The following is a 27,459-nucleotide window of genomic DNA, read 5'->3' on the forward strand; positions in this document are numbered from 1 at the left end:
AATTTTCCTCAACTAACCTAAACGGTAGCCCTCTCAATCTGTTCTCCTGGCCCCTTGCCTGTACCACAAACATTTCACTCTTGACCGTATTTAATTTGTATCCTGAGAACTGGCCGAACTCCCTCAGCATTCCCAGTATAGTTCCCATCCCGGCCACTGGGTCCGACACGTACAGGAGCAGGTTGTCTGCATAAAGAGAAACCCTATGTTCAACCCCGCCCCTCACCATCCCCTTCCAACCCTCTGCGGCTCTCAGCGCAATCTCCAGCGGCTCTATGGCCAGCGCAAACAGCAGCGGGGAGAGCGGGCAGCCCTGCCTGGTCCCTCGGTACAACCTAAAGTACTCCGACACTTCTCTGTTGGTCCTGACGCTGGCCCTCGGGGCCTGATATAATAATTTGATCCAATCCACCAATCCCTCCCCGAACCCAAACCGTCCGAGCACCTCCCATAGATATTCCCACTCCACCCGGTCAAAGGCCTTCTCGGCGTCCATAGCCACCACTACCTCCACCTCTCTACCCGCCGGGGGCATCATTATCACATTGAGCAATCTCCTCAGATTGGCCGCCAGCTGCCTACCTTTCACGAACCCCGTTTGATCCTCCCCAATCACCTCCGGTACACAGTCCTCCATTCTACCCGCCAGTGCCTTTGCCAGGAGCTTGGCATCTACATTAATCAGGGAGATTGGCCTGTAGGACCCGCACACCTCCGGGTCTTTACCCCGCTTTAATATCAGAGATATGGTGGCTTGTGACATCGTCGGCGGCAGGGTCCCTCTGTCCCTTGCCTCATTGAAAACCCTCGCCAAGACCGGGCCCACCAGCTCAGAGAACTTCCTATAAAACTCTACTGGGTATCCATCCGGCCCCGGGGACTTCCCCGACTGCATGGCCTTTAGGCCCCCCAATACCTCCTCTACTCTAATCGGGGCCCCCAGCTCTTCCACTCGCCCCCCCCCAACTGTTGGGAATGTTAACCCATCCAGAAACCTTTTCATCCCCTCCGGTTCTTCTGGCGGCTCCGAAGTATACAGCTTACGATAGAAGTCCCGGAATACCCTATTCAATTCTGCCGGATCCTCCACTTTGTGCCCCCCCTCGTCCCTCACTCTACCTATTTCCCTGGCCGCCTCCCTCCTCCTAAGTTGCTGCGCTAACAGTCTGCTAGCCTTTTCCCCATACTCGTACACCACTCCCCTCGCCTTCCTAAGCTGTTCCACGGCCCTGCTCGTGGATAGTGCCCCCAGTTCCGCCTGTAGCCTCTGCCTTTCCCTGAGCAAAACCTCCCCCGGGGACTCCGCGTGCTCTTCATCTATCCGGCCCATTTCCCTGACCAATCTATCCATCTCTGCCCGGTCTGCCTTGGCTCTATGGGCCCCAATTGAAATCAGCTCCCCCCGCACTACTGCCTTTAGCGCCTCCCACACGGTCGCCGCTGAGACCTCCCCAGTGTCATTCACCTGCAGGTAATTTTTTATACATTTCCGAAGCCTCTCGCAGATCCCCTCCTCCGACAGCAGTCCCACATCTAGCCTCCATTGCGGGCGTTGATACCTCGCTCCCCCGAACTGCAGGTCCACCCAATGCGGGGCATGGTCTGAAATGGTAATTGCTGAGTATTCCGTGTTCTTTACCTCCCCCCTACAGTCCCTGCTTAGCACAAAGAAATCTATCCTGGAATATACTTTGTGGACGTGCGAGTAGAACGAGTAGCCCCTTCCTGTTGGCTGTCCCTCCCTCCAGGGGTCCACTGCCCCCATTTGCTCCATAAACCCTTTCAGCTCCCTTGCCATTGCTGAGAGCCTACCCGTTCTGGGACACGACCGATCCAAAGTCGGGTCAAGGACCATGTTAAAGTCCCCTCCCATTATTAGCCTGCGAGAATCCAAGTCCGGGATCTTCCCCAGCACTCTTTTAATGAAGTCCACGTCATCCCAGTTCGGGGCATATATATTCACCAGCACCACTCTTCTCCCCTCCAGCCTGCCCCGTACCATCAGGTATCTGCCCCCCCTGTCTGCGGATATGCCCTCTGCCTCAAATTGCACACGCTTGTTGATCATGATTGCCACCCCTCTGGACTTCGAGTCCAAGTCCGAGTGGAAGACCTGGCTAATCCAGCCCTTCCTTAGCCTGGTCTGGTCTGACACTTTCAGATGTGTCTCCTGCAACATAATTACGTCCGCCCTCAGGGCCCGCAAGTGCGCGAACACCCGTGCCCTCTTAACCGGCCCATTCAGTCCCTTGACGTTCCAGGTGATCAGCCTGGTCGGGGGGCACATCCCACCCCCCCCACCCCGCCGGTCAGCCATAGCCTTTCTCGGGCCGGCCCCTGACCCGTGCGTCGCGCCCTTCCTGGCCCGCCCTATAGCTGCCTCCACCCTCGACCTCCTTTCCAGTGCCTATTTCAAGTCCCTCTCCCGTCAGCAGAACAACCCCCCCCTCCCCTAACCCCATCCCCCGATACCCCCACCCCTGCCATCTACTGGCTATAGCTTTCCCCCCCATCTGACTTCCTTGACTAGCCAATCTGCTAGCCCGGTGACTCAACACTCCGGCGCCTTCCTGTCCCATTCCCCTTGTTTCCCCGCCCTCCTCCCCACCCACTGGGGCAAGCCGGCTCCAGTGTCTTCCGCGAGCTGCACAAAAAGCCCAAACAGGAAAAAAAAAAGGGAAAAAACATAGAAAAAAGAGAAAAAGCACATAAATGTCCATGAACAAAGGAAAGAGTCTCAAATGTTCCGTTTGGCCCCATTGGCCCAGCAAACCGTTGAGCAGCAGTCCAGGCACATTCGGCGTTCCTCCCCACAGAAATCCTCGGGCCCTAACTCGTGTCCTTAGGGCCTCCTTTCGGGACCATCCCCAGGTCCCTCACAAAATCCATCGCTTCTTCGGGCTCGGAAAAGTAGTGGTGTTGACCCTGGTGCGTGACCCATAGCCGAGCTGGGAACAGCAGACCAAACTTCACGTGCTTCCTGAACAGCACCTCCTTGACATTCTTAAAGGCTGCTCGCCGCCGAGCCACCTCCTGGCTTAGGTCCTGATAGATGCGGAGCACACTGTTATTCCACGTGCTGCTCCTGGCGCTCTTTGCCCACTGCAGCACCCGCTCCTTGTCCACGAACCTGTGGAACCTAATCACCATCGGGCGGGGGGGTCCGCCCAGCCGCCCCTGCCTTGCCTGCACCCTGTGTGCCCCCTCCAGCTCCAGCGGTCGCGGAAAGGCTTCAGCCCCCATCAGCTGCTTCAGCAGGTCTGCTACAAACGCTGCAGCATCAGCTCCCTCCGCCCCCTCCGGGAGGCCGACCATCCTCAGATTGTTCCTGCGGACTCTATTCTCCAGCTCCTCTACTCTGTCCAGCAGTCTTCTCTGCCGCTCTTTCAGGCCGTCCACTTCTAGCGCTGCAACCGTTTGCGCATCCGCCTGCTCCTCCACCGCTTCTCCCAGCTCCTTAACTTTAACATCCTGGGCGTCCATCCTCTGGTTCAGCTGATCCACCGCTTTCTGGATTGGGTCCAAGCTGTCCCGCTTCAGCGCTTCAAAACTGGACTTCATTACCTGGAGCATGTTATCCAGCGCCAGCTGGATTGCTGAGTCCGGGTTCCGTGTGTCCGCCATCTTAGGTCCCAGGTAATTTTCTTCCGGTCCTTGTCTCTGTCCCTTTTTCTCCTTCTTCTTCTGCTTTCTGGAATCCCGCTGTTCCATATGCCGCAGCCCGCTCCTCAGCGCCTCCGCTGCCGCTTTCCTTCGCCCAGCTCCTTCAATTTGACCTCTTGGGCATCTGAAGTGGGTCCAAGCTGTCCCTCCTCAGCAACTCCAAACTTTTTCTTTTTCCCTTTGTCCTGGAGGAAGGAAGGTCCGTGGGTCCGCCATCTTAACCTGCAGGTCAGCTTCCTCCTTCTCTCTCTCTCTCCTTCTTCCTCACCTGCTGGCCTCCACACTTACATCCTCTGCAGCCCGCTCTCCTCCTCTGTTCCAGGCAGCCTTTCTGCCGCCTCCGTAGTCCCGCTATCGCGGGGAAACAGCTGTTCCAGCCGGCCGGAGTGAGAGCCCACCGAATGTGCGGCTCACTCGGACATCGCCGCCACCGGAAGTCCTCCTTCTTCCTCTTAACAAGAGATTCCACTTCTTTGGTAAACCACGGTTCCCTCGCTCGACCCCTTCCTCCCTGCCTGACTGGTACGTACTTATCAAGAACATGCAATAGCTGTTCCTTGAACAAGCTCCACATATCCAGTGTGCCCAACCCTTGCAGCCTACTTCACCAACCTACACATCCTAAGTCATGTCTAATGGCATCATAATTGCCCTTCCCCCAGCTATAACTCTTGCCCTGCGGGGTATACTTATCCCTTTCCATCACTAACGTAAAGGTCACCGAATTGTGGTCACTGTTTCCAAAGTGCTCACCTACCTCCAGATCTAACACCTGGCCTGGTTCATTACCCAAAACCAAATCCAATATATTAAAACAATTGAGCTGGAGGACAGAAACGCATCTAATGCTTTAATACAGATGGGATTCCCAACACCCACTGGCACTGGCTGTACCAAGCTGAAATCACAGAATTAAACGGCACAAAAATTGACCATTCAGTCCATCAAGCCTGTGTTGGCTCTCTGGAGAGAGCTTTTCAATTAGTTCCATTGCTCTGCTTGTTCATTTCATAGATAGATTTCATAGAATTTACAGTGCAGAAGAAGGCCATTCGGCCCATCGAGTCTGCACCGGCTCTTGGAAAGAGCACCCTACCCAAGCCCATACCTCCACCCTATCCCCATAACCCAGTAACCCCACCTAACACTAAGGGCAATTTGGACTCTGAGGGCAATTAGCCTGGCCAATTCACCTAACCTGCACATCTTTGGACTGTGGGAGGAAACCGGAGCACCCGGAGGAAACCCACGCAGACACGGGGAGAACGTGCAGACTCCACACAGACAGTGACCCAAGCCGGGATTCGAACCTGGGACCCTGGAGCTGTGAAGCATTTGTGCTAACCACTGTGCTACCGTGCTGCCCTGTTTTCCCCATAGTTCTGCAAATGTCTCCTTTTCAACTATTTCACCGACTCCCCGGAGAAAGTTATTATTGAATCTGCTTCCCGGCCCTTTCAGGCAGCACATTACTGATCATAACTTGCTGTGTAAAACAAATTCTCATTGCCGCTCTGAATTGACCTTAAATCAGTGTCCTTTGGTGACTGACCTTCCTTATTTACTCTATCAAAATCTCGCGTGATTTTGAACCCCTTCATTAAACTTCTCCTCAATCTTCAGCTAATCTGCTCTCTCCACATGATGATCTTTCTAAAGTTCAGGGATTGTCCGGTCAACTGGAATCCAGTTGGGATTTCCGATTGCCTATTCCATTCAAGAGAAGGTGCGATGAATCATAGAATCATAGAATTTACAGTGCAGAAGGAGGCCATTTGACCCATCGAGTCTGCACCAGCCCTTGGAAAGAGCACCCTACCCAAGCTCACACCATCACTCTATCCCAGTAACCCCACACATCCTTTTCTTTTGGACACTAAGGGTAATTTATCATGGCCAATCCACCTAATCTGAACATCTTTGGACTGTGGGAGGAAACCGGAGCACCCGGAGGAAACCAACGCAGACACGGGTAGAACGTGCAGACTCCGCACAGACAGTGACCCAGCCGGGAAACGAAGCTGGGATCCTGGAGCTGTGCAGCAACTGTGCTAACCACTGTGCTACCGTGCTGCCCTGTGAATGAGCTGCTTTGTTTGGGGAAAGTGGTTTTGTTGCACCCTATCCACAGAAAAGTAAAGGTGGCCAGGGGCGATGCTGATCATTGTGGAGATGGTACGCGGCGATCCTCCCTTTCACTCCCCTCCTTCAGTTGTTAAATGTAAACATGGTCACAGAGGAAAGATGAACAATTGTGGCTGCCACGCAATCGGGCGGTGTGAGCTCATTTACTTATTACATAGACCTGGGATAACACTGCCTGCTGACTGGGTGATTTCAACAATTACATTATGTTGTTGGAAAGGATGGAAAGTTGAGGAATAGTAGTGGTGCCTCTCTGAGATCTTCGTTCACTGGATTGAGCGAGAATTGTAAGGAGAACTGTTGGAACAAGATAATTGTGGGCGGCATGGTAGCATAGTGGTTAGCACTGTTGCTGCACAGCGCCAGGGACCGGGTTCGATTCCCGGCTTGGGTCACTGTCTGTGCGGAGTCTGCACGTTCTCCCCGTGTCTGCGTGGGTTTCCTCCGGGTGCTCCGGTTTCAACCCACAAGTCCCGAAAGCCGTGCTGTTAGGGGAATTGGACATTCTGAATTCTCCCTCTGTGTACCCGAACAGGCGCCAAGGGGATTTTCACAGTAACTTCATTGCAGTGTTAATGTAAGCCCATTTGTGACACTAATAAAGATTATTATTATGTCGCTTTTATTTAGAGGAGTGAAGTTGTTATTTTTGTTCAAATCACACGTCCATTTTAGGGAGAAATAAGTTACCGTGCTTCATGAAATTTTGCTTGACTCTCTTAAAAAAGCAGTTTCCTGAGAGCCAGGTGTAGAAGGATTGAATCTTTGATGGACTACTCCGCGATGTTATTGATAAGAGCAGTCCTGTGTTATCTGGGGATTCCTGGGCTCTGAATTGTCTCTTGGGCTGTTTTGAAGTTGCTCCTGAATTTTGTGTCGCGTGGGTCTGCTCGGGTGAAGTATCTGGGTTATGATCTGATATAGAGGTCATGGTGGTCTAACATGGAGCAGAAACAGTCCCACTGGGTTTACCGGGCTGCAAATCGGCATTTGGGAAAAAGATGCGATTCCTGTCTTTCTTCCAAGTATAAAGTTGACTAAAAAATTGTTTCTTAGAACTCGCCCCTCCCCTGTCCACCCCAGCCAACTTAACTATCAATTCGGCATTTGTGTCTCGTTATTGTGCTGCATTAGGGCACTGGTGGGTTCTGTATCTGAAACCCAGTGGGAGCTGGACTCGATCAGTATTGTGCTCTCTCTCCCTCACATGCTCTCTCTCTCCCCCTCTTTCTCTCCCCCGCCTTCCCTCTCTCTCACCCTCTCTCTCACCCTCTCTCTCGCCCTCTCTCTCGCCCTCTCTCTTGCCCTCTCTCTCCCTCTCTCTCGCCCTCTCTCTTCCCTCTCTCTCTACCTCTCTCTTGCCCTCTCTCACTCCCCCTCTCACCCCCTCCCTGCCTCTCTCTCTCCCCCTCCCTCTCTCTCTCGCCCTCTCTCTCGCCCTCTCTCTCGCCCTCTCTCTCGCCCTCTCTCTCGCCCTCTCTCTCGCCCTCTCTCTCGCCCTCTCTCTCACCCTCTATCTCGCCCTCTCTCTCGCCCTCTGTCTCGCCCTCTGTCTCACCCTCTCTCTCGCCCTCTCTCTTGCCCTCTCTCGTGCTCTCTTTCACCCTCTCTCTTGCCCTCTCTCTCGCCCTCTCTCTGCCCCTCTCTCTTGCCATCTCTCTCTCGCCCTCTCGCTTGGCTCTCACCGCTCACTCGTGCTCTCCCTCTCTGTCTCCCCCTCTCTCTCCCCCTCTCTCTCTCCCTCTCTCTCTCCCTCTCTCTAGCTTTCTCTCCCTCTATCTCCTCCCCACTCTCTCCCTCTCTCTCGCTTATGAGCTTGCTCTCCCTCTCACTCTCTCGCTCGCTCTCCCTTGCTCTACCTGGATGATTTTCATAGCCATTATTCCCTGGGAAGTCAATCAGGGAGCAGAGCTGTGAATCGGGAGGGGCAGAGCTGTGAATCGGGGGGCAGAGCTGTGAATCGGGGGGGCAGAGCTGTGAATCGGGGGGGGCAGAGCTGTGAATCGGGGGGGGCAGAGCTGTGAATCGGGGGGGGAGCAGTGCTGTGAATCGGGAGGGGCAGAGCTGTGAATCGGGGGGGCAGGGCTGTGAATCGGGGGGGGGGGCAGGGCTGTGAATCGGGGGGGCAGAGCTGTGAATCGGGGGCAGAGCTGTGAATCGGGGCAGAGCTGTGAATCGGGGGCAGGGCTGCGAATCGGGGGGGCAGAGCTGTGAATCGGGGGCAGGGCTGCGAATCGGGGGGGCAGAGCTGTGAATCGGGGGGCAGAGCTGTGAATCGGGGGGGGGCAGGGCTGTGAATCGGGGGGGCAGAGCTGTGAATCGGGGGGCAGAGCTGTGAATCGGGGGGGCAGAGCTGTGAATCAGGGGGCAGAGCTGTGAATCGGGGGGGCAGAGCTGTGAATGGGGGGGGCAGAGCTGTGAATCGGGGGGAGCAGAGCTGTGAATCGGGGGGGGCAGAGCTGTGAATCGGGGGGGGGGCAGAGCTGTGAATCGGGGGGGCAGAGCTGTGAATCGGGGGGGCAGAGCTGTGAATCGGGGGGGGCAGAGCTGTGAATCGGGGGGGGCAGAGCTGTGAATCGGGGGGGGCAGAGCTGTGAATCGGGGGGCAGAGCTGTGAATCGGGGGGCAGAGCTGTGAATCGGGGGGGCAGAGCTGTGAATCGGGGGGCAGAGCTGTGAATCGGGGGGGCAGGGCTGTGAATCGGGGGGGAGCAGAGCTGTGAATCGGGGGGGCACTGCTGTGAATCGGGGGGGCAGAGCTGTGAATCGGGGCAGAGCTGTGAATCGGGGGGCAGAGCTGTGAATCGGGGGGCAGGGCTGTGAATCGGGGGGCAGAGCTGTGAATCGGGGGGGCAGAGTTGTGAATCGGGGCAGAGCTGTGAATCGGGGGGGGCAGAGCTGTGAATCGGGGGGCAGAGCTGTGAATCGGGGGGCAGGGCTGTGAATCGGGGAGCAGAGCTGTGAATCGGGGGGGGCAGAGCTGTGAATCGGGGGGGGGCAGAGCTGTGAATCGGGGGGCAGAGCTGTGAATCGGGGGAAGAGCGGTGAATCGGGGGGGCAGGGCTGTGAATCGGGGGGCAGAGCTGTGAATCGGGGGGCAGAGCTGTGAATCGGGGGGGCAAGGCTGTGAATCGGGGGGCAGAGCTGTGAATCGGGGGAAGAGCGGTGAATCGGGGGGGGGGGCAGAGCTGTGAATCGGGGGGCAGGGCTGTGAATCGGGGGGGCAGAGCTGTGAATCGGGGGGCAGGGCTGTGAATCGGGGGGCAGAGCTGTGAATCGGGGGGCAGAGCTGTGAATCGGGGGGCAGGGCTGTGAATCGGGGGGCAGAGCTGTGAATCGGGGGGCAGGGCTGTGAATCGGGGGGCAGAGCTGTGAATCGGGGGGCAGAGCTGTGAATCGGGGGGCAGGGCTGTGAATCGGGGGGCAGGGCTGTGAATCGGGGGGCAGAGCTGTGAATCGGGGGGCAGGGCTGTGAATCGGGGGGCAGGGCTGTGAATCGGGGGGCAGAGCTGTGAATCGGGGGGCAGAGCTGTGAATCGGGGGGCAGAGCTGTGAATCGGGGGGCAGAGCTGTGAATCGGGGGGCAGGGCTGTGAATCGGGGGGCAGAGCTGTGAATCGGGGGGCAGAGCTGTGAATCGGGGGGCAGAGCTGTGAATCGGGGGGCAGAGCTGTGAATAGGGGGGGCAGGGCTGTGAATCGGGGGGCAGGGCTGTGAATCGGGGGGCAGAGCTGTGAATCGGGGGGCAGAGCTGTGAATCGGGGGGCAGAGCTGTCAATCGGGGGGCAGAGCTGTGAATCGGGGGGGCAGAGCTGTGAATCGGGGGGCAGAGCTGTGAATCGGGGGGCAGAGCTGTTAGCCTGAATCGCTGTTCCCTCAAAGGCCCCAGCTTTTATTGCTGGGCTGTGCTGAGTTTAGCTGGAGTGACCAGTCTGTGCCAGAGATGCAAAGCAATTAGCTGTGATCCTACTCTGATCACGGTTCCGACTGGAATGTGTGAAGGCAGCTGTGATGCCAACTTTCACGATGTAGGCTGATGTATTGGGATGCTGGTAACCATGGAAACGCAGCCCAGTAGCATCAGGAGTGGAGGAGAAGGAGAGGCAAAATAAATCAATGAAATAAATCTTCAGAGCTGCATATTTGTAGAATGCTGAGGGAGCTGAGGCAGAGATGTTTGCTCCTAGGGGTTGAGGGGGGTCATGTCTGTTCCTGACCCAGCAAAGTTTGCAGAATTGCAGAGTGGGAAAGGAATAGGTTTGTGTGGATTAACTCCCAGAGTTGAGGGGTTTTCTGTTTGGCAGCTCAACGTTTCCAGATCAGACAGCTAAATGTACTTGATTATGAAACATGACTGCAAAATAGTCCTAAAAATAGTCTTGCGTGTCAACACGTCACCTGTGATGGTAATACTCCCGTTGGTATGTAGCTCAGACCATTTCATTGTGGATTAATGCTAATCTAGTTTATTAGAGGAAAGACTTCTGCCCAGTCTGGAGGCAGGGTTTGAAGGACACAAAACCTGGATCCTCTGTATTGATCTTCAATATTCACGATATTATCGTTGACCAAGCTCCCCTTGAAATTGCCCTGACCCAGAAGATAGGGCGGCACGGTAGCACATTGGTTAGCACTGTTGCTTCACAGCCCCAGAGTCCCGGGATCGCTTCCCGGCTTGGGTGACTCTGTGTGGAGTCTCCACGTTCTCCCCGTGTCTGTGTGGGTTTCCTCCGGGTGCCCCGGTTTCCTCCCACAAGCCCCGAAAGACGTGCTGTTAGGTGAATTGGGCATTTTAAATTCTCCTCCAGTGTACCCGAACAGGCGCCGGAATGTGGCGACTAGGGGCTTTTCACAGTAACTTCATTGCAGTGTTAATGTAAGCCTACATGTGACAATAAAAATTATTATCATTACATTATTATAGGTAGCTGCCGTCACTTCTCCAAGGACAAGTAGTGGTGTCAGCCCGGGCTCAGTGGGCATTGCTCTCGCTTCTTGAGTCAGAAGATTGTGGGTTCAAGTCCCACTCTGGACACTTGCGCACAAAATCCAGACTGTCACTCATGCCCTACTGAGAGAGTGCTGCATTCCCTTTCAGATGAGGCTATATACTGAGTACCTATCTGTCCCCGCAGGTGGATGTGAAAGATCCCACAGCCACTATTTTGAAGACGAGCAGGGAAGTTCCTTCGTATTCTGCCTAATATTTATCCTTCAATCAACATGGCTAAAGCAGATTGTCTGGACATTTATTTATTGCTGTGTGTGGGAGCGTGTTGTGTGCAAATTGGCTGGCCTGTTTCCTGCATGTCAACCGTTACTAATGTTTCAGGTCTATGAAATTCTTTAGGACGCCCAAGCCATGAAATACATTCTATAAAGTATCCATTTCTGTCTGTGGTCAGCGAGATGACTGGTCACTCTCTGTTGCTTGCTGATTATGTCCGCAATAAGGTGACCCATGACTTTACCTGTTTCAGGTCTTCCTCGGTTCAGCGGTCAGCCCCAAGCTGTCTCCGTGCACCAAGGCGACACCGCCCTGTTAGGCTGTGAGGTGAATGGTGATCTTGTTCCATTTGTGAGCTGGGAACACAGCCAGCAGCTCGTGGTGTTGGAAGGAAGGTTCCTCAAGCTGCCCAATGGCCACCTGGAAATCGGCAATGTCTCCGACAGCGATGCTGGGTCATATTGCTGCTCCGTAGAAACGGCAGGCCTCTCCAAAACGAGCGAAGAGACAGAGCTTACGGTTTTACCAGGTAAGTGTCAGTCAGGAACAGTGTAAAGTGAGCAGTAGAACCAGAGGAACTGTCTGGGACACTAGTCTTTCACCTATCTCATTCTGGTGGCCTCAAAGGTCAATGTAGGGTGAGTTTGAGTAACTCTAAATCAGGGCCTATTTGACATTCAGTTGGTAATCTCACTGAAAGAGTATCAGATGATCAATGTAAAACGCCATGCTGTTACAGTTTGGGAGATGCTTTATAAAAGTTTACATTCAGTAAAGGAAACTTTATTCTGTCAAATTGACACGAGTGTTCCACAACGGGATATGTTCAAATCCTCGAAGCAAACATCTTTCCCTCAATGCACTCGAGATTAATTTTGCAAACGTGTTAAAGAATATAGTCAGCTATGCTAATTTATTCCACATTCATTCTGTCTTATGGTTGTCGATGTCCATATTTGTTCCTGTAAAGTCCCTGTGCACCGCTATAATTGAAAGCAGGAACTCTGTGTAGTTGTAATAACCGGTTTACTGACAGTTCTCACTTTGTTCTTTTTCAGAGATAGGTGCAGAGCGAAAGATGACGTTTCTCCAGCCACCTGTTTCTGTTAGTAAAGTGGCAGGCCAGACTGTAATATTACCATGTGTGGTCTCTGGCTACCCAACACCCACCATTCATTGGACCCAGAATTCAGAGATTATTTTGGAAAGGTGTGCCATTGTTTCCATTCACAAAGTGAACTTAACCAAAGAAAACATGTTGTAGGACGATAATCCAGACTGGGAGAGCGTCAGTGATTATTCACCTTAGACCCTTAATCGATGCTTCTCCTTTCTTTGGTCCTCTGGTCATAACTGACTTGCCTATAGGAGTTTGCTTAGAATTAGATTCACCATTTTCCTGTTGCCTGGAAAAAGAGAGCATAGGAATGTTGTTTGGAGATAGGATGGGATGGAAGAGCCATTGGGGCTGGTTTAGCACACTGGGCTAAATCGCTGGCTTTTAAAGCAGACCAGCAGCACCGTTCAATTCCTGTACCAGCCTCCCCGAACAGGCGCCAGAATGTGGCGACTAGGGGCTTTTCACAGTAACTTCATTGAAGCCTACTCGTGACAATAAGCCATTTTCATTCAAGAGCCTTTATAAAACAAATGCCATGTTTGAGGAATAGGGATCCTGTAAAATGGAGAATAGTAAGAGCCGGGTCGATCTGACTGGATTTGAGCTTTAGAGCATGTAGGGAATGAAAAACTTGCTCGTCTATCTGCCATAGCATTGCAGAATGGAGATAAACAGAGCTACAGGGCAGGGCACACAGATAAAGTCAGATAACCACGCGATAATAAAAACAGAAAATGTTGGAAAAACTCAGCAGGTCTGGTAGCATCTCTGGAGAGAGATACAGAGCTAACGTTTTGAGTCCATGTGACTCTTCAGAGCCTAGTTTAGCTCCTCATGATTTCAGTCTCACCCAATGTGGCAACCGGGATGGACAATAGATGAAAAGATATTTGGTTGGCACACCAGAGTCATGTCTACATTACAGAATGAACTGGTACATGTAAAAGTACATCGTCACCACTGGCAGGAGAGTGTAATTACAGCGTGACAGGTTTACATAGGCCGCTTGTGTAATACAGGAATGTATAACGGAAAAGAGTTGACAAAAGTGTGACAAATGTATGCGCATATCTCAGATTTCTAATGTAGTTTTGAAGCCAAGAAAGTCATTGCTCTGAAGATAAGTAATAGGAGCTGAGACAGGCCATTTGGCCCTTTGAGCCATCTTTGCCATTCAACAAGATCATGCCTGGTCTATCTCAACTCACCCTTCGGGCACAATGACATATCGCTTAACTCCCTGTGTATCCAAAACCCTATCACCCTTTGTCTTGAATATACTCAACAATTGAGCAGCTCACTGGGATAGAGAATTGGAAAGATTCACAACCCTTGAGTGAAGAACTTTCTCTTCATCTCCGTCCTAAATGACCAATCTTTTGTTCCGAGACTTTGACCTCCATGCTCTAGGTCCTCCACCCAAAGGGTGCCTACATTTTATGTTTCAATTATATCACCTCTCATTCCTCTAAACTCCGAGGAATAGAACGAGAACAAAGAGAAGTACAGCACATGAACAGGCCCTTCAGCCCTCCAAGCCTGTTCCAATATAGGCCCAGTTTATCCACCTCTCCTCACAGGACAGTCCCCTTATCCCAAGAATGAGTCTGATGAACCTCCATTGGATCACCTCTCGGGAAAACATGTCCTTTAGGAGATAAAAACTGTACACACTACTCCGTGTGTAGCCTCACCAATGCCCTGTCTAACTGTAGTAAGATTTCTTTACTCTTAAACTTCAATCCCTTTTCAATAAAAGTTATCATACCATTTACCTTCCTATTTGCATGCTGTGCCCTCATGGTACACGGATATCGCAGACACATTGAATGCACACGTTTCCCACTCTCACCGTTTAAAACATATTCTCAGCACTGACACCCACTTTACTATAGAAATGTGAAATGCCTTTGATTGCAGAGATGCGAGTGGTGGTGTTAGCGTTAGCTGGCCTTTTCTCTGAGCAGGAAGGTTTATATTATCACAGTGACCTTCAACATTAATCTGTCGGGGATGCTTAGAGAATGGAGTTTTTTTTCTCTAATGTTTTCATCCCTCACCAGTCCCAAGTGTTCCATTGATGCTGACAGCTCCGGGAGTCAGTTGATCATCCGGTGGGGTACTGAGCTACAGGACAGGAAGGTCTATCCGTGCTGGGTCAGTTCATCCCAGCCAGGCCAGCCTTTGTGGATCTATCGTTGGACAAGGCAAAGGATAAATGGTCAGGATTGTTGTTTCCGATCACTGACTATTCTGTATTGCTTGCTTGAACACTGGATGAGGGTAAGAGTGGACTCGGCTGTGATGCTCCAAATGTTGAAACCTACCGGAACACACTGTCTAGGCATGCCTGACAGTGAAGGGTTAAGGTACTGGCGACCACCAGCAGACGCTATTCCTTCAGGATAGAGATCAGCAAATGTGGGCGGCGAAGGGAGCATAGCTCGGACATTGGAGCTTGGGGACAGAGGAGGATCGCCTGAGGTTTGTTTTTTGAGTGCGTGTTTCCCATGTGGCCTGTCGGCCGAGATAATGGACACAGTCCAGACAGGGAAGTGAGTGTAACAGTTAAAGCTGTGCCTGGGGCTGGGTGCGGATTGTCAGGGACTTTCCTTCAGCTGCTTTTAGGTGGTGCTGGAAACTGTGGAAACAGCAGGAATCTATCAGATAAACGTTTTTTAAAAGTACTGATTTATGGCTGCTTTCCGCTGGATGTGCATGTGATTTAATGATGGTCTCTAATTAAATAAATTATACTGGAGTGCGAGGTAATCAAATGGAACTCTCAGGATCTTGGGTGCTGGGCGATGGAGAATGCAGATTACTGTCCATTCAGGCTGTTGCTGTTTGCTACAAATTTGTATCAGTGACTCAGTGTGAAGACCACGTGGTAGATATTGTGCAGTTAAAGGCTGCTGTTAGGGTTTTATAAAATATGTAAACTCTGTTCTTCAGCACTTACAAGACTGAGGAAATAAGTAGTTTATGGAAAATGGGCCAAGTCTGTTTGAATTCTCCTTAAAGTATTGCCAGGAGCTGATAGCAAAAGTGAGTATTTGCGTGTACAGTAATCTAATCTATAGACAGTTCTTCCAAACATAGGGATGGTGATGGCCAGACAGAACTCTATTTCCAGCCACTCAGTCTAATCTTCTTGGGGTCTGACCTCGTTCAAACACCCCTCGTCTACTCTGTGCCTCGTGGCTGCAATCTATGGGGAAGATCGTATCTCCTTGAGTGTGAGCCTGTCCTCACTCGAGTTATTATGGATGAGATTATAGCCCATTCAAAACCCACCCAATTGCACAGGTTAGAATTGAGCCAGCGTACATGTAGACAATTGTGAGAGCATAAATTCTTTGCTCTCAACCTCTTCGGAAGCCCCAGTGACATTCTTGCTTGACTCCTTCTACACTTAACTTTCAAAAACTTTGCTGATTTTCCATACAATTTCCCGCAGTGTGGTGATGTTGAGATGGAGACATAATGGGACCAAAAACTGCCAAATATGTGAATATTTCAGCTCCTGTTGGCTTTGGGCAGGCTCCATACTGAAGAGGCCTTGAAGGCTCCATACTGAAGAGGCCTTGAGTGAGGAGGCCCTAGAGAGAATCAGATTCAAATACAAACCACAGGACGAGGCTCCAGAAACAGACCCACGTTTTATTAATTTGTGTTTAATTCCAAGAATCTTTAATGTGATGGCTGCCCGTCTGTATCTGCATTCCATTTGGATAAAATTTAATTCCAGGTTCTCTTATGAAACACAGCCTGCCAAGGCTTTAAAACTGCCGTTGAATTTCAAAAAAATTCCCCTTAAACCCAGTGGTTTGTTACTTGCCAGCCGTGTAACATTATGTGCAGGAACGTTAGCTGAGAATCCATTTCGAACCCGCCTGTGAGTTCTTTCCTTCAAGAAAAAAATCTCCCAATAAACCAGGCCATCTTGTTATGAGCTGTACATCATGTGTATACCGGTACAGTGGGCGAGATTCTCCCACCCCCTGCCAGGTCGGCGAATCGCAGGGGGGGCTGCGTGAATCCCGCCCCCGCCGGCTACCGAATTCTCTGGCGCCGGAGATTTGGCGGGGGTGGGAATCGTGCCACGCCGGCACCCGCCCACAGCGTCGACTCCCCCCCCCCTCCAAGTTTGATACCAACCTTGGCCAAAACATCTATACCCACCCTCTCCATGTGTTTGTCAAGGTGCCTTGTAAACGCTGTTAATGTGTCTGCTTCCACAACCTCCCCGGCAACGCGTTCCAGGCAATCACCACCCTCTGTAATAAAAACCTCGCTCGCACCATCTCCTCTAAACTTTGCCCCACGGACCTTAAACCTATGCCCCCTGGTAACTGACCCCTCCACCCTGGGAAAGAGTGCCTGCCCATCCACTCTATCCATGCCCCTCATAATCATGGTTGCCCCATAACCTCCATCTTTCTAATGAAAACAGTCCGAGTCTATTCCGCCTCTCCGCGTAGCTAACACCCTCCAGACCAGGCAACATCTTGGTAAACCTCCTCTGCATCCTCTCCAAAGCCGCCACATCCTTCTGGCAGTGTGGCGACCAGAATTGTGTGCAATATTCCAAGTGCGGCCGTACCAAGGTTCTATACAACTGCAGCATTGGAGCAGGCAGATTAGGCCAAGCCGGGTCGGGTAGGGTCAAAGGCCGCTTACAGTGTAGAGGAGGGCCGTCACATGAAGCTGATAATTAATCTGGCGTTCCCTGCGCCAATGCAGAAACTAGCTGAACAAACTGGTCAGTGATTTTACTCAATTTAATAAGAAGTAAAATGCACGCATGCTGTTTTCTAAAAAATGTCAGATTTTCGGACATCTCCAGTTTGCGGAAAGCCTCATTCGAGACCCTGTACCTGTGTATGGATATCCAAGATCAGAAACAAATTAACCCAGCGAAAGAGCGCTGCCTTTGCAAAACTACTCAGACATATTTCTCCTTTTGGGCAATTTTCTTTTCCTTTCTCACTGGGAAATGCTGACTTGAGAGAAGAGCCTCTGATTTGTGGCCCAAGATGTGTCCAGGCATTGGAACAGGCCACTATTCAACCACCCCTGCCATTCAGTGAATCAAGGTTTTTCAAAGTGCGGGTCACGACTTGCGGGTGGGTCGTTGGCTGGTGTTGGGGGGGGGGGGGGGGGTTGTGGAATGATTAGTCACGTGTTCCTGCGGTGGTCCCGATTACGGGAGAAGCGCCCAACAGCCGCTTCCGGCATTTAAACTGAGAACGGGGGCTGCTACTGGCTTTTAACTGTGAAACAAACAAGGCCGCGTGCAGTCTTCCGACTCTAAGTGGCAGCGGTGAGCAGGTCATGTGCCCTGCACGTACATGTGACATCAGGCACCCTGTACATATGTGCTTTTGGCACCAAATCACAGAGGAGAGCGTCTTCTATTTTCTATCTGCTAGCCAACAAGGCAAGAGGACTGTGAAGATGGATTGTTTTATTACAAGCATGAGAAGGCCAGAGACACACATGGGTAGTGTGCCTACTGACCAGGATCTCACATCTGAATCTACTGGAAAGAGTTACTCAGGGGAATCCACGGCAGGACACAGCACTTCTAGTGTTAGCTCCAAGGCCTCTGGTGAACAGCCGGCAAAGAAGGAACTTAACTCAGGAACAAAGCAATATTAAGATGATTTCTTGATGGATGGTTTTGTCAATTGCACCAATGCAAATAAGGAAATGAAATGAAATGAAAATCGCTTATTGTCACAAGTAGGCTTCAAATGAAGTTACTGTGAAAAGCCCCTAGTCGCCACATTCCGGTGCCTGTTCGGGGAGGCTGGTACAGGAATTGAACCATGCTGCTGGCCTGCCTTGGTCTGGTTTCAAAACCAGCTCCTTAGCCCTGTGCTCAACTCATGCAAAGCCCATGTGTGTTATACACAGGAAAGTACTGGAAAATGAGAGGAGAAGTTTCTGATTTTGAAAGAGAAGTGGTGGATTAAAAATTCCTTTTGAGGTTGAGACCCCAGCGTCAGTTATTAACTTGCCGCTGACTTCAAATGAAAAGACTACGCTGCTGTACCTGACCTGTAACAGCACATTTAAAATATGCCAAGGTCCATGAGGTTGTCAGCATTCTAGAGTAGCATCTCCCAGGAGTATCCAATGCTGAGTAAAACAAGCATTTTGTTGCTATTGCCATTCGCGACGAATATGTGTGAAGTTGGATTTCCCATTCTCATAATGATGAAGACGGCACAAAGGAACTGGCTGAACTCCTGATATGCGCATTGTCCTCTCCTCCTGTAAACCTGATTGGAGTGAGATAGTGAGGACTAAGCAGGCTCCCCTTTCGCATTAACGGTAAATGAACATGGCGTGTGTCGCGGAGGAAGAGCAGTTTAATGGCATATTATGATCCAAAGCATCAAGAGATTTTTAAACAATTCTGACAAAGTCAACATTTATTGCCCATCCCTAGTTGCCCTGGAGAAGGTGGTGGTCTGTTTGATACAGGCACCCATTTGGTGCTGATAGGGCGGAAGTTCTAGGATTTTGACTCAGCAGGCGATAGGGTTGTGGGGGAGGATTTTCACCAGTTAACAAGATTATTGTCTTTACACTTGCTGTTTTCAGTTTATTTTCAGGAGGTGTTCTGTCATCTGATGATGCTGTGTTCTTGCTAATTAATGTCTGTTTAAATGCCGCAGATTCCAAAAGTTCACTTTGGTTGGAAGTGGCAGCCTGCAGATCAGTGATGTCACAGAGGACGATTCTGGGATTTACGACTGTATCGCAGAGTCTGGCAATGAGACGCTGCATGCACAGGCAGAGCTCAGTGTTCAAGGTATGATAACTGAGTACGGAATTGAGCCTGTTGGGCACCCTCTCTGTTGCCTTCTCCAATAATTCTTAATTTTGCTAGTTTACCTGCGAATGTTTGCGCAGAATCAATCCACTGCTCATTCCCTGTGAATGTAGCGAGCTTTGGGCAATGGAATGTGAGACCTGCGAAGTTAAGGTCTGTGGGATGATTGCACAGAGAGAAGGTATGACAGTTTATTTGTGTGTGTGCGGATGGGGTCATACAGGACAGACCATTTGCCCCAACATCTAATTTTTATATCCACACAAGCCTCTGCAAAATTTACTTAATCTCTACAAAGATAGCCCGCTATCCCTCTCGCTCTCGTTTGAGTCGGATTTAGGGTTTGTGCCCATTTGTCTGATTCAGTTATTTTGGAACCTGGAACCAGAAATAATAATTTTCTTTGCTGATTAGCTGCCCTCCTGTTCTGAAAGTTCTGCTGGTGGAAGGGATTTTGTACATTGCAGAAGCACAGTCCCACCTTAGTGCTGGTCCAAATGTTTGTTTAAACTTAAACCCTAAAACTAATCTAGAGTCCTGGCTGTGATTTCCTGGAAAAATTTGTTGTTTAATTCTTGCTCTGATTTTTTTTTTTGTGCAGTGCCAGTTTCCAATCTCTGATGATCGAACCTGCTGGTGTTATTTGTGAGTGTAGCTCTCCCTCAGCATATCTAGCATGTTGGAGGTGGTGGCTGTGCTCTTTCTGTGTCTCTGGGTAGTTACAGCGTTAATCTGTGCACAGTATTCCCACTTCCTTCCTCCCTTGATCCCACCTCCCACCCTGATCTGTGCTCAGTGATTTTAAATCAGAGTTAGAGCAGTGGTTTGAACCTTCGGATCTCTCAGGCTAGGGAGAGAAAATCAGCTGGAGTCCTGATACCTCAATCCCAACTAGGAAACGGCCATCAGCTCGGGGCAGCGACAGGCTCCACTCTGATGTCTAGCGTAGTTGATTAGCCTGGTTGCAGTGCCCCGGGATTCGCTGGTGAATGGTCATTTAATAAAGTACTGGTGAGTGACCCTGCATCTAACAGTGAAGGTTGTGACATTTCAATCTACACCCACTTGAACTCAGCAGTATCGTTACAGGTTCCGTCCTCCCAAACTGGGACTGTGTTTGATGAGCACTCTGAGCTGTGTGACATTAAGGTGAAATTCTGAAGGTTATTTTATCACTGCTGCTAGCAGCAGGAGTGGTTTAAAGTGATGAATTAAGACCATCACACGTGGAAGTGTCACACATTAGAGTGTGTCGACTTCAGGCTTATTTTTGCTTGTTGAGTATTGTTATGATCCTTGGCCGGACCCCCAGATGGTTGGTATGATCCTTGGCCGGACCCCCAGATGGTTGGTATGATCCTTGGTCGGACCCCCAGATGGTTGGTATGATCCTTGGCTGGACCCCCAGATGGTTGGTATGATCCTTGGCCGGACCCCCAGATGGTTGGTATGATCCGGTTCGGGACCAATAACATTTTGTTTAAACTGAACAAAATTTGAAATTTAAGACTCAATAAAGAAAAAGTCACAATATTCCACAGGTTTTGAAAATAAACTTTACTATTTAAGGTCAGAATGCTGAAAACAATTTACAACATCGATATTATGTTCTAACTTTCCGAGTGAGTAGGAATCAATGTGAATTAACAGGCAACTGGGTCAAACAAACCATACTACACAATAAATGCCAGATGCAACCAAGATAGAGTCCAGCAATTTCAACACAACCCACCCAGACGTCAGTGATTGGAGAGTCAGCCAATCTCGCTGAAACTCTGTCTCTCTCACTTGGGATTCCAATCCTGACCTTCAAAGAGCTAACCCGGGAATTCTCTGCAAACGTCGCTCCAACTTGGACGACCATCGACAACGGCCTACAGCAAAGGGTTCTAGTCTCATCTCCTGAGATTCCCGAGCATACACTCAAATACTAACACGCAAGCACAACTTCACTCCTCCAGCCAGGCGAAGCAGAACACGACTGATCCAAAGTTAAACCTTAACCCACAACATGGAGTCACCAAACCTCAGCTGCCTTCTTCACTGCTTCCTGCAGCCCGTTTCCTGTCCAGAGCCTGTTTATCTTCTCTCCCTTTTAACTGAACTGGGATCTTTCCCTGTCCCGGTCCCCGTTCTGGAACTCTTCATTTGGGACCCATCCCTGTTCCCTGCCTGGGATTCTTCTTGAAGGTGCTCTGCTCCTGGTCACTTGACCTGGGTGTTTGAGTGGAAAGTCTGAGGTCTGCTGGGGGTTGAATTTCCCGACCTTCGTTTTCAGTGTTTACGGTGAGTTTGACAATCATAACATTGTGGTAATCGGCTAACTAAGCAAAGGGTGAAATATGTTCACAACTGACGAGAAACCTGGCTACCAGAGATTGGAAAGTGACGCTGCACAAACAATTCTGAGCAAGAATTAAATGACAAACCTTTCATAGAAACTCACTTTAGGGAATGGAGTTTGAGTTCCTTGCCGACAGGTTAGGAGGCAGCAACGATCCAGCAGATGTTCTTTCTGCCAGCGATCCACCGGCCCCTGAGCTGTCTGGTGTTGCAGTGAGTGACCCCGTGGGCACCGCCCCCCCCCCCCCCCCCCCCCCCCCCGGGAATACTGCATCTGCTGACATTTTAATTTTCCCTGAGAAAGTTGACGAACGGCTACCACCTCCGGGTGAACCCTAACATTGATCCTCTTAAGGCGAACTTTATTTTCTCGAGACTGACTAACCCAGGTCTCTACACTCGGGGGCTGAGGGTTAGGGTTAAAAATAAGCCTGAAGTCCCTCCACATTAATAAGATCCATCTGCGGGCTACCAGGGAGGCAAAGGCCAAGACATCGGCCTCTTTCGCCCCCTGAACTCCCGGCTCTTCCGACACTCCAAAGATCTCTACCACCAGACTCGGCACCACCCGTGTTTTTAGCACCATGGACATTGTCTTAGCAAAACCCTGCCAAAACCCTCTAAGCTTCGGGCATGCCCAAAACATGTGGACATGATTTGCTGGGTTTCCCACACACCTCGCACCCCTATCCTCTACCCTGAAAAACCTGCTCATCCTAGCCGCTGTCATGAGTGCCCGGTGGGCTACCTTAAATTGTATCAGGCTGAGCCTGGCACATGATGAGGAGCTATTAACCCTGCTTAGGGCATCCGCCCACAGACCCGCCTCTATCTCTCCACCTAGCTCGTCCTCCCACTTGCCCTTAAGCTCCTCCACCGGAGTTTCCTCCGCCTCCGAAAGCTCCTGGTAAATATCCGATACCTTCCCCTCTCCCACCCAGGTATTGGAAACTACTCTATCCTGTATCCCCCGTGGCGGCAGCGGAAAGACCGGCACCTGTTTTCTCAGGAAGCCTCGCACCTACAAATACCTAAACTCATTCCCTGCTGACAATTTAAATTCATCCTCCAAAACTATCAAGCTGGGAAAGCTCCTGTCTATAAATAGATCCCCCATCCTTCTAATTCCTGCCCCCTGCCAACTCCGGAACCCGCCATCCAGCCTACCCGGTACAAACCTGTGGTTATTATAAATCGGGGTCCAAACCGATGCTCCCTCCACTCTCTTATATCTCCTCATTGCCCCCAGATCCTCAGAGCCTCCACCACCACCGGACTTGTGGAGTATCGGGCCGGCGAGAACGGCAGAGGTGCCGTTACCAGTGCTCCCAGACTGGTGTCTTTACATGACGCCGCCTCCATCCACTCCCATCCCAACCCCTCCCCCACTACCCACTTCCTAATCATGGCTATATTAGCCACCCAGCAGTAGTTGCAGATGTTCGGCAGCGCCCCCCCCCCTCCCCCCCGGACTGCGCTCCAGCAACACTTTCTTCACTCGCAGGGTTTTACCCGCCCACACAAAGCCCAAAATAATCTTATTAACCCGCTTGAAAAAGGCCTTTGGGATGAAGATGGGGAGGCACTGAAAGACAAACACAAATCTGTGGAGGACCGTCATTTTCACGGTCTGTACCCACCCCGCCAGTGATAGTGGAAGCATGTCCCATCTCTTAAAGTCCCCTTCCATTTGTTCTACCAGCCGGGATAGGTTTAACTTGTGCAGTGCCTCCCATTTCCGGGCCAGTGATATTGAAAGCTCTTCCCTACCATTCTATGCGGCAGCTCTCCCAGTCTCTTCTCCTGTCCTCTAGCCTGGATCGCAAACATCTCGCTTTTGGAAGCTCATGTTATGCGGAGTCATCCTCTAATGAAATGAAATGAAAATCGCTTATTGTCACGAGTAGGCTTCAAATGAAGTTACTGTGAAAAGCCCCTAGTCACCACATTCCGGCGCCTCTTCGGGAAGGCTGTTACGGGAATCGAACCGTGCTGCTGGCCTGCAGGGTCTGCTTTCAAAGCCAGCGATTTAGCCCAGTGTGCTAAACAGCCCCTCTACATGCCGCCCCCAGCACCCCGCCCTTCTCCTAACTCCCAACGTCTCGCCTTAAAGGATTTAAAGCTGTTCCCAGCATTAAATTACTGTCAGACAGTTCTCTGCTTGTGGATGGACTCTCCCCCCACCCGTCCATTTAACCAATGGGGAGGCCTTCAAGGACCATGGCAACAGCACCAAATAAAATTCAGCCCTAGAATTCTAGATCAATCTCGGGATTTAAATTTAAAGCAATACCTTTCCACATGTTCATGTGCGTCTGTGTGACTTGCAATTCCCTCAGAACCGAAGATCAGTAAATTACATGGCCTGAATATTTCAGGTGGCGGGTTTGCCTTCCCACCACCCGGATCCCGGCCCCCTCTGAATGCCCCGCACCCATCTCAGGCTTCAATAATTGGCCACTTAAGGGCCTCAGATGGGACAAGGGCTGGTGTCCTGCCCCAGGATGAAATTGCTGTGAGCTCGGGGCGGGCGGGAGCCCAGAGGCAATCCAGCTCCTTCAATTTTACGTTCCCTCTTGTTTAAAAGCTCGCTGGCAGGCGAGCACGAAATCCTGGCCTCGGTTTGTTCCTGGTTTTCTCTCATGTCCCTTTGTAAAAATAACATGCAGTATTCATACTAACATATGAATTAGGAGCAAGGATCGGCCACTCAGACCCTCGAAACTTCGGCGCATTCAGTAAGATCACGACGGATCTGATTTCAACCACAACTCCACATTCCCACCTATCCCATTGCTTTCCAAGAATCTATCCACCCCGTCTTAAAAAATATTCAAGCACTCTGCTCCCACCGCCTTTTGAGGATGAGATTTCAAAGATTCACGAAAAAAATTCTCTGTATCTCCGACTTTAAGTATTCGGGTAGCAGGAACTTGGAACAATTTTAGTCACATTTCCCCCTTTTGTCCTTTGAACTCTCCTGCTCCCTGTGAAAGCCATGTTTTAAAGGCTGGATTCTCATATCTGACTGCCCTGTGTATCTTCTACATGTGCGATGTGCAGGATGATTGAATTCATCTGGAGTAATTACGTTGTGTCCATGGCTCACTTAGCTGAATTGCTGGCAATTTCATAACCTGGCCTTTTAGACGTGAAATGCTGCACTTTCTTGACATGTAATCACCTGGTGACACTTTATCAATTCGTCAACAGTTTGGAATATAATTCACAGTCTAGTTAATAGCAGGTTTCCTGGGCTAAAGGGAAAGGTCTCTCTGCAGAGGAGGCTGTTGTCAATTCTTTTTAATGAATGCTTACGACTGGTGTAATCAGTACATAGAACAGGGACTTGGACTGACAAATCAGCCCCACATCCCAATGTGAATGTGTAACAGTGCTAACTTTTAACTTTTAGCTGTGGGGGGAGCCCACTTGCTCCCTAACCTGAGCACAGGGTGAAGGTAACGCTTGTCTCATCAACGTTCCCCATGCCCTAACAGGCCTTGTTTGTGTAAAGATCAATAAATGATCTGAGAATCAAGACAAATTGTTCAAATAAATGAGCATGCTGCGGTCTAAAGCGAACCATTCCATCAGCCAGCTAACAATCCCGCTGTGATTTCAGACCAGGTGCTCTAGACTATAGGAACTCCCTCTGCACAAATACATTTGACCAGATTTGCAATTTGTCCATTGCAGCTGTCTCATACGCTAATGATTTAATACAAATGATGAGTAATTAGTAGCTATAGCAACAGGTTGTGCCAGTCATTAAGATGCAACTGAGCCTAATGAAGGTATGGTCAAGGATTAAACCAGGGAGTCCAGGCCGATATATTTGTCCGTCAGCTTTTATAAGAGACCAAACGATGACTTGACCTTAGATTGGCGCTGCAGGTGTTGATAAACAAATCCTTTCTTAATGTTGTAATAAGATGAAAATGTTGAGTGGGAGTAATAGGATTACAAGATAATTACAGTTGTGGAAGATTATTCAGCTCCTCTTAATTCATTGATTCAGAAAACTCCACATAAACACCCCCACATTCCATTGTTCCGTAAATGATTCAAGTGTTTTGTCTCCTCCAGCCAATCTGCAGGTCTGTTCTGATTAGTAAACATGTGGCAGTCATGACCAACCTCATTACAGCCCATTGTGTGCTGATTCCCGCTGCTTGTTACCGACATTCTCTGCCCGATAATCTTGTCTGTTCTGCAGTCACATTTTACAGCCTGTAATGGTGTTTCACGCCTCTGCCCGGACTAACACTGGACAGGATTATGGGTGTCCTTCCCATCCTGCTGTCAACTGTGGCCCTTAAGTGAACAACTGATGCCCACTTAAGGGGTTCACCCTGCCTGATTGGCGGACTTGGCATTGGGAAAGGGGTGCCTCCCCAGAGCCACGCCCTTGCCTTGCCTCTGACCCACCCCACTCCACCTTCAGGGATCACCATCCTACCCTCACTCACCTATGGCTGGGCCACTGCAGATCCTGGCCCTCTGGTGGGTACTCTGCCAGTAGCTTATGGCAATGAGGAGCTGCCGGCCCCTGATCGATGTGCCACTTAAGTGCCAAACTTGACAATACTGGCAGACCCCCCCCCCCCAAAGAAGGGACTGCGGGAGTCTCACCCACATTCCAGCTGGTGGCTATGAGTCCCTGTCACCTGCATTCAATTCCACCTTTCAAGTCTTCGAGGGGCTTTCAGTGAAAACGTTGGTGAAAACTCTGGTCTTTTACACCAGGAAAACTGGCGTCAAAAGGCCACAGATTCCCCGTTTTGCTGGGGGCTAGCAGGAAGCCATCTGGAGCTCGCAGCTTTAGCTGCCGATATGGCACTTCCGGGTCAGAGGCCGCACCTGTACATGGCGGCGGCCTGTAGTGGCCGTGCCGTGCTCCATGGTGGACACAGCCCGCGGACCTGGACCTGCAAAATAGTGCCCCGCATCAGCCGCTCATGCGCCCCGGACCGCCCACCCTGGACTGCCCGGCCGCATTTCCCCCAGCCCCGGATAAAGCCCCCCTCTGCCCGCCAATCAGCCCTACCCCGACTGTGGCGGCCCCGGACTGAGTCCGCAGCTGCCACCCGAGGATCCCCGACGGTGGGACCATGAGAGCCCCACACCGTCAGGAATTCGGCTGGTCAGGGATGGAGCATCGTGGGCCGGGCCTCAGGCAATGGCCTGAGGCGGTGGATATTTGGCGTGGCGTACTCCACGAGTATGTCGATTTTCAGGGGGCGGAAAACCGGCATCGCTCCCGATGTCGGCGCCAAAGCGGATTATCCGTCCCGTCGCCGAAATCGCGTTTGGTGTCAGGGAGCGGAGAATCCAGCCCCTTGTTTTTCAAAGGACTTGTTTAATTCTTGCTCTGATTTTAGTTTGTGCCGTGCCAGTTTCGAGTCCCTGGTGACTAGGGTTCCTTGTGACAGTTGTAAGTGTTGGACCTATTCTAGTTTATTTTGCTGAAACAAGACTCCATGGGAACAAAATCGGCCTGAAGTTGACAGATTCTAATGTGTGACACATTCCATATGTGATTGTCGTAATTCATCACCGTAAATTGCTCCCAAAGCAAGCAGCGATAATATAGTAACCGTCAGTATTTCACCTCCGTGTCATACAGCTCAGAGTGTTTATCAAACACAATCCAAGTTCGAGAGGATGAGGAACCTATAGTTAGCTGTACTGCTGAGTTCAACTGGGTGTAGATTGAACATTTCGCCCACACTTTACTGTTACATCTCCCTGAAATCCGAGGGAGGGATTTCAACATGGTGAAGTATTGGTGGTTGGGGCGGGCTCTTTACCACTCTGATCTTATATTTTTACAGTTCCCCCTCACTTCCTGAATCGTCCAGTCAACATTTACGCTCACGAGTCCATGGACATTGTGTTTGAATGCGAAGTGACCGGAATACCAATGCCCACCGTGAAATGGATAAAGAATGGAGACATGGTGATCCCCAGTGATTATTTCAAGATTGTTGTAAGTAAATGATTGGATTATGTTCCCCCAGCCTCTCCTGTGGACGTGTTGCATTCCTCGCCCTCCATTGAATTCCCAATAATCCCCATGCTGATAATGCTAACGATTTCTGTCCATGCTTCCA

The 27,459-nt window shown here is 50.6% G+C and overlaps 1 protein-coding gene across 5 annotated transcripts in view; it reads left to right on the plus strand.

Moving 5' to 3' along the window:
* LOC119956855 (neogenin-like) overlaps positions 1 to 27,459 on the plus strand; it is a 224,733-nt gene that overhangs the window by 118,581 nt on the left and 78,693 nt on the right. For all 5 annotated transcript variants that reach the window (XM_038784366.1, XM_038784367.1, XM_038784362.1 and 2 more), the window contains exons 3-6: positions 11,287 to 11,562; positions 12,092 to 12,242; positions 18,843 to 18,979; positions 27,181 to 27,335. In XM_038784366.1, the coding sequence (XP_038640294.1) occupies positions 11,287 to 11,562; positions 12,092 to 12,242; positions 18,843 to 18,979; positions 27,181 to 27,335 (719 nt within the window). The remainder of the gene's footprint in view (positions 1 to 11,286; positions 11,563 to 12,091; positions 12,243 to 18,842; positions 18,980 to 27,180; positions 27,336 to 27,459) is intronic.

Source organism: Scyliorhinus canicula, chromosome 24, assembly GCF_902713615.1.
Source record: "Scyliorhinus canicula chromosome 24, sScyCan1.1, whole genome shotgun sequence".
NCBI classification, from domain to species: domain Eukaryota; kingdom Metazoa; phylum Chordata; class Chondrichthyes; order Carcharhiniformes; family Scyliorhinidae; genus Scyliorhinus; species Scyliorhinus canicula.